General features: G+C 31.5%; 1 protein-coding gene across 1 annotated transcript; it reads right to left on the reverse strand.

Moving 5' to 3' along the window:
* Positions 1–1,955: 1,955 nt before the first annotated feature.
* LOC102604900 (8-hydroxygeraniol dehydrogenase-like) lies at positions 1,956–4,303 on the reverse strand. Its single transcript, XM_006339978.2, has 5 exons — positions 4,207–4,303; positions 3,613–3,726; positions 2,545–3,055; positions 2,293–2,446; positions 1,956–2,202 (listed from the first exon to the last, which is right to left on the reverse strand). Exons 1-5 carry the CDS (start codon positions 4,293–4,295, stop codon positions 2,000–2,002), a joined length of 1,071 nt encoding a protein of 356 aa, XP_006340040.1. The 5' UTR covers positions 4,296–4,303; the 3' UTR covers positions 1,956–1,999.
* Positions 4,304–7,575: the final 3,272 nt, after the last annotated feature.

Genomic DNA, 7,575 nt, shown 5'->3' on the forward strand with positions numbered 1-7,575 from the left:
TATGTCATTTTCTCTATTTTTAATTGGGAGTATTATAATAATTTAACATTTAAGTTTGGAATTTCATGCTTTTAAGGTAGTGTAGAAGATTTGTCATAATGCATAGTAACTTAAGTCTTCTGAATAGTTTCCATATTTTCTTACGAAGGTAAGAAACTGTCACTTGAACCACGTAGCCAGTGTAGATTAGGATCACACTGACTTTCAGGTGACTCCTCACTACCTTTGAGCATACCTTTATAGTAAATCCATAAATTGAGTTTGTTCTATACCCCGACAAGGTATAAGAGAATTTTGACAACGTGGGCGAGACGCTGTATCATCACGAGGCTCATGTGATGGTTGTCGGTTAGAGAAACTCCCTTGTAAAGTAAAGAGTAGAGCATTTTATTATACATATATATTTAGTTCAGTGAGTTATTATATTTACTTTTATTGTGAAGTTATTATATTTACTTTCGGGTGACTCCTCTTTGCCTTTGAGCATACCTTTATAGTAGATCCATAAGTTGAGTTTGTTCTATACCCCGACAAGGTATAAGAGAATTTTGACAGTGTGGGCGAGACGTTGTATCATCGCGAGGCTCATGTGATGGTTGTTGGTTAGAGAAACTCCCTAGTAAAGTAAAGAGCAGAGCATTTTGTTATGCATATATATTCAGTTCAGTGAATTATTAAATTTACTTTACTGTGAAGTTATTATATTTACTTTCGGGTGACTCCTCACTGCCGTTGAGCATACCTTTATAGTAGATCCATAAGTTGAGTTTGTTCTATACCCCGACAAGGTATAAGAGAATTTTGACAACGTGGGCGAGACATTGTATCATCACAAGGCTCATTTGATGGTTGTCGGTTAGAGAAACTCCCTAGTAAAGTAAAAAGCAGAGCATTTTATTATGCATATATATTCAGTTCAGTGAGTTATTATATTTACTTTTATTGTGAAGCTTTAAATCTCATGATCATGCTTTACATTCAGTAGAGTTATATTTCAGCCGTTTCAGTTCAGTTATTGTTTCATTCAGCAATATTACATACTCGTGCATTCAATGTACTGATGTCATTCGACCTGCATCTTTTTATGATGCAGATACAGGTGTTCAGGATCATCAACATGCACTTCGTTGAAATCACATAACACTCTTGATAGAATTTGGTGAGACCTCCTTGCTTCCGGAGGACTCCAATCACTTTAGTTCAGTCTTAGTTTGTTTAAGGTTGTCACGGGTCTTGTCCCGACGTCTGTCTTAAAATTGTAGATGTTTCATAGATAGACAATATTGAGAGTCTTATTGCTTTTCAGATGTTTTGTTTACACTATTACTGCTATCATTCATTATTTTCAGACAGTTAAATTGAGTACTTTGACTTAATGATTTATTTATGTTTTAAAGCCTATATTTTCTTGAGTTAGTCTTCCGCTAAGTAGTCAGTCAGACCAAGGATTCACATAGTTTGGGCTCCTAGAATATGGCGCCCTTGGGGCTTTCTATTTGATTGTATCGAAAGGCCCAATGAATTGGGATTTCCCTATTGGTCCAGGTCATTTCGGGTTTGGGGACCAACAATGGTTCTCGAGTGCCGGCCACATCCAGGGTGTAGGCTCAGGGGGTGACAATACTCACATCCAAACATCTGATTGAAAAACGAGATAAGATCTATGAAGCCTTCGCCACATGCCTACACATACACTTTTATCATTGAGCTATAGTTAACATATACATATTTCATCTTAATTTATGACTTAACATGATAAACCACTATAATTTGATGTAAACGTTGAATGCTTATAAGTTTTTACCGAGTTTCAATACTAGAAAACACAATACCATTTTTATTCTCTTAACTCCTTATTCCTTTTGATACACAAAATGTAAGAAATAGATTAAACAAAAAAACGTGCAAAGCTTAATACAAAATCATAACCCTATGACACACTCATTTTCTTGATTAAAAAACAACATTGATATTGCCAGAAACAAGATGTCCCCCCATCTCAATTCTTGTTCAACGTGTTTCCAATGTCAAGCACAAAACGATACTTCACGTTTGATTTCAAAAGGCGTTCAAATGCTGTATTCACGTAGTCCATTGGCACGACTTCAACATCTGGTGTTATGCTATGCTTCGCCGCGAAATCTACCATCTCTTGTGTCTCCTTCATCCCTCCTATAAAGCTCCCCGCCACTAGCTTCCTTCCTATTACACACATTTTATTAACATTGCATATCAATATTTCTGGTTGAAAAAAATGAATAGACAAAATCGTTGATTTAAGACCAAACATACCTAAAAGCAGGGGAAATACAGGCAACTCTAGTGGTTTTTCAGGCGCCCCAAGCATCGCAAGCTTCCCACGAGTTTTCAATAAATTAATCAATGGAAGAAGAGGGTGAATCACAGATACAGTATCGATGATGCCATCAAGTGATCCCGCTGCACCCTGCTCATATTACACGTACAAACGAAAATTAGTATTATTCATTTGTCACACCTTTGTTATAAATTTGAAATTGAAGCATAGTTGATTGATTGATCGACCTGCATTTGGTCAGGGTCACGACTGACCAAAAATGAGTCCGCCCCTAAATGCTCAATTGCCTCGTCTTTCTTACTAAGAGATGTACTAATGACAGTAACTTTGGTCCCGAACACCTTAGCAAATTTCACAGCCATATGTCCAAGTCCACCAAGACCAACAACACCAATGTGCATTCCCGGTTTGTCAAGTCCAAAATATTTCAATGGACTATAAATTGTGATCCCTGCACATAACAGGGGAGCAGCTTCCATTGGTAAATTTTCGGGCCAGTGGACCACGTAGTGCTCGTTCGTTACCATTATATCGGAGTAACCACCATACGTGGTGGTTCCATCGGTGTAAACACCGTTGTATGTCATGATCTGATCGCGACAGTAATTTTCCAGATCGTTGTCACAGTTTTCACATTTTCGACATGATTCTACTAAACCCCCAACTCCAACTTTATCTCCAATTTTGAATTTCTCCACTTTGGTACCAATTTCAGTTACTACACCAACAACTTCATGCCTGTAAGAGAAATTGACAATTACACAGTATTAAATTTAGAAGTACATATAATCTGGCACTGATTTCTCTTATGTGCAACAACATATTCAGTGTAATCTCACAAGTCGAGTCAGAGGAGGATAAAATGTAAGCAGAACTTACCCCTACCTTTTGTATGTTAGAGATGAATTTCTCTTAGCTATGTTATGGAATCCTAAACTAATTAATCCGATTTTGCTATGGATTTTAGTTGTTTAGCGACATATTTCATCATCGCAAAGTCTTCTAGTAAACTTCTTGATGATCAAATTTACAATATCGTTGTCCAAACAATTAGAAAGAAGGAAAATTACCCAAATTAACTACATATGTTGCGATTATTATATTGTTTAAATTATGGCTCCGGCTCTGTAAAAAGATAATATATAATGCAATTATAAGAATATTCTTTTTGAAACTTGGTGAATAATAAATCCGCTTATCTACCATTTTCCACTTAATATATATTACGGCTTTTGTCTCCGATAGGGTTATAATAAAAGAACATAATAAAAGAGATGGAGCAAAATGAAACTTACCCAGGTACCATTGGATATATACTATTGCTCCATTCATTCTTGAGCTGATGAAGATCAGTATGACAAATTCCACAATACACAACTTTGAATTGCACATCTTTTTCACCAGTCACCCTTCACCAATTCCAAATTAAACCAAACTTCCATTAGTGTTTATCTTTGGAGTATAATAGGAAAGTTACCGATATATATACAGTTCGGTCAACTAGTTTATTGGTATATGGAAAATATACACAATATATACAATATCAATGTAGATATGTTGTGTAGATTTAATTAGTATAATATACATAAATATTTGTCCTACATGACAATTTTGTGTCCTACGTGATGTCCTACGTGTATTATGTCATGTGGGACATGTGTGTCTGCTTGTTCAATTTTATATAAGTTTAAGTGTCTACTTGTGCACACTCAAAATTGGAGGGCATAGTTGTCCACTGAAGCCAAGTTAAGGTACATGTTTATATATTATTCCTTTTGTAAACTAGTTGGCTGAAGTGGTTGGGGACGTGCAAAAAGTCTTTGGACTTACTTTCAGTTTATATAACTTAAATCCGAAAAAAATATTATAAAGATAGAATTAATTTGTACCTTCTTGAAAAATTGAAAGGAGAAAGTACCCCAAAAGTGTCTCTAGCTGCCCATCCAAATGCCTTTACATTTTCATGTGTTTTTTCCATTGTCTTGATTTTTGTATATTTTTTGGAGATATTAATGTTACAACAATTAATTTGAGTAGAGTTATAGTCCAATGTATTGATTTTTCATTTGAATAAATAGGCATTTGAGTTGATGGCTAATGACATAGTCGATGAGGTATGAAGCAAATGCTATTGTCATGACTTCTCTGTACAATTTGCCTTTTTATGGATTAATATAAGATATTATATTATATGATGTTTCTGAGAAAATGGTTCAGTAGTACGTGACTAAGGTCTGGCCGCTAATTTTTACTATATTTTGGACATTTTGAGGCAATTATAGATTCTGGAAGACAATTCTGATTGGTCAATAAAAATCGATTTCAATGCTATTTTTTTTTTTTATGGGTTTAGCCAATTTATCATGAAAGGTAAAAGGGGATAAAGGAACCGTGTGTTGATTGTCCTGTAAATATATTTTGTTTTTGTTTTGGTGTTTATCAGCTATCTATTTATATCTATATTTATATCTATATCTATACACATTAAAAACATGAACTCCCTAACTTGAATGTTAAATCACTATAACAGCCCTACTTAAAACACCCATCTATTTCTATTTGAATAATATATGTTGTTTCGAAAGGTTGTGACTTTCCGATGAAGTGTGACTTTTTCGAAGGGTTGTGACTTTTCTGATGAGTTGTGACTTTTCCAAAAGGTTGTGACTTTTTCGGTAAGTTGTGACTTTTACAAAGGACTCTGACTTTTTAGATGAGTTATGACTTTTTCGATAAGTTGTGACTTTTCCAAAGGATCATAACTTTTCAGATAAGGCACAATAGCACATGTTCATACTACCCTTTCTTTGCTCTAAACAGTGGGATTTCCTCTCAATTTTCAACCATAAAAAATTTCTAATCTTCTACTCTTCTTCTTGTATGTTAAAAAATTTCGTATGATTTATTGTCATTCAGTTAGTTTGAAGATCAGCGGAATCTCAGGTACCACTATTCTGATTAAGTAAATCATTCTATCCTAAGAACATATATTCTAGAACCTCGACTACTTGAGGGAAATAAATTTTTGTGATATAATAATCTTTTTTTTTCTGCTTAATATATAAAGTAGTATATGTTGTTCTCGTAAATGAAGCTAACTTTAATTAGTCTAAATTCATTTGTTTTTCTTAACAATTTCTCCATTGATGCAAATATATGCTTCTAAATATCCTTTTAAAAAAATATTGAACTTCTCATGATTCATAGAATTTTCACGAGTTGTTTTGTTGATGCTCAAGACATAAGAATGACTTTATTTACAATGCTATTTATGTGATTTGAGATTGTCAAGAAGTTTGCTTCAAAATAATTATTACTATATAAGCATTTTCCTTTTGTTTTACTTATTACTTATTTTAAAAAATATTTATGTATTTTAGTCGAAGGAATATTCAAATGATTTATAATGATGTTGGGTTGAACCGTTGAAGGTGTATTAGTTTAATTTTTAATTTTATGAGATAAATATTTTTTATTTGTATTTCAATTATAGTACTATATATGTCACGAAAGTATTATCAAGTTAACAAGATCTTCTAACTTCAAAATATATTACTTTTAAATGTTCTTATTTCTTCTTCTTTTAAAAAATAAATAAAAACTAATAGCAAATAGGAAAATAAGCGAATCATTTAAAAATTATCTTTTGTGAAATAAATTTATATTAAATAATATGGAATAAACGTACAACACACGGGAAGCTTTAAATGGCAACGTTAGATTACCATTTTACCCCTACACTAAAGTAAAGTCTAATTAACTATCTAAATAAATAGAAAAATTAATTAGAAGTCCTATCTATTTAAGTAAATGCAGAATTAATAAGAAATTCATCTATTGGACTTTAATTCTTTAGTTATGAAATTATAATTGTATTAGTTATTACTAATTATTGCAAATGTTATCCACACCCTTTTACATTCTTTAGTTATAGCATTATGAATTCGATTAGCTAGTTATTACATTATTTTTTTCAATCTTTCATCTTTCCTTATATTAACTTTTTTGTCCAATAGCTTTTCGCATTCTTAAACCACTCCTATATTCTTGATAACACAACAGTGTTATTGACCCTTGAATGGATCATGCCTGGTTGAATAAATTAAAAATCTTTTACAAGGATATGAACAATATCTTTGTTGGGTGCAAGATAAACAAATGATTATATATATGATTTCACAGATTGAATATATTTTTATATTTAATTTTTAGTTTATAAATGGAAAATCAAATAACTATCTTTGATTTATATACACACTTAATCGAGAAGTCAAATATGAGAACCAACAACAAGAACATCATCTATTATGTACCTTATAAAATAAAAAATAATGTACATAAAAATAGTTTTAAAAAATAAAATGTAGTTATTTTCTTCACATGTTCATATGACATCTAAAAAATTAATTCAAATACTTTAACTTTTATAATATAAGTGTGGAATACATGTGCGTTGCACGTGTTCGAGAACTAGTACTATATTAAAAACACGAAGATCAATTGATTGAATTTTTTGCTATTATTTTTTAAATAATTATTATTTAATTATTATCCTTATATTTAGTACCTATTGGAAGAGTTCAAGGTCGTCGAGAGCAATTGAACCATGCTTTAAGGAGGAGTTACTGAGGTAGGTAATACTACAGAGAAAGATAATTATATATTATCATTTATCTTAGCTATATTTTCTTCCATATTTATTTCCTTATTACTTGTGACGTCGAAATTAACTAACAGATTGTTGCTAAGGTTAAGGTCTTTTGTTTTTTCAAAAGATTTTTTTCCTTTTATTTATAACTAGGTAATTTGTCCGCGCTTTGCGGAGTCATAAATAATAATTTTATTGAACTTGCAAATAATCCTTTACTAATATCCATACATTAAAAATAATGGAAAAAATAGGTTCTTAAAAAAATATTAGCAATATTCCAACATGAATTTGATTATTTGTCATTATCACATAACTCAAGAACCTCTAATGAATGAATTATTCGGAAAATAATAAATCATTTGTTTTTTAATCAACGTTAAAATAAAAATAAAGAAGAAAATAAGAATATATATATATACAAAGACATTTCGTAAGAAAATGAACACATTTAAGTTGTATAGATTATACAATTGTGATATATGTCTAAGGGAAAATTCAAAACTTTGTTAACAGATTCAAAAAAGAAATTATGCTTGAACATGAAAGCAATTATAACTTTTGAACTTGCATAATGAATTTCTTCAATTGATAAGGGAGAAACTTGAAG

The sequence above is a fragment of the Solanum tuberosum genome, unplaced genomic scaffold, assembly GCF_000226075.1.
Source record: "Solanum tuberosum cultivar DM 1-3 516 R44 unplaced genomic scaffold, SolTub_3.0 scf00013, whole genome shotgun sequence".
Taxonomy (NCBI): Eukaryota; Viridiplantae; Streptophyta; class Magnoliopsida; order Solanales; family Solanaceae; genus Solanum; species Solanum tuberosum.

Bases quoted from the DNA above. Each gene is read 5' to 3' on its own strand.
- LOC102604900 (XM_006339978.2), bottom strand. From the start codon at position 4,295: ATGGAAAAAACACATGAAAATGTAAAGGCATTTGGATGGGCAGCTAGA. The intron at 2,447-2,544 runs GTCGATCAATCA...TAATATGAGCAG, and splicing joins GTGACCCTGACCAAATGCAG to GGTGCAGCGGGATCACTTGA. The intron at 2,203-2,292 runs GTATGTTTGGTC...TGTGTGTAATAG, and splicing joins TGTATTTCCCCTGCTTTTAG to GAAGGAAGCTAGTGGCGGGG.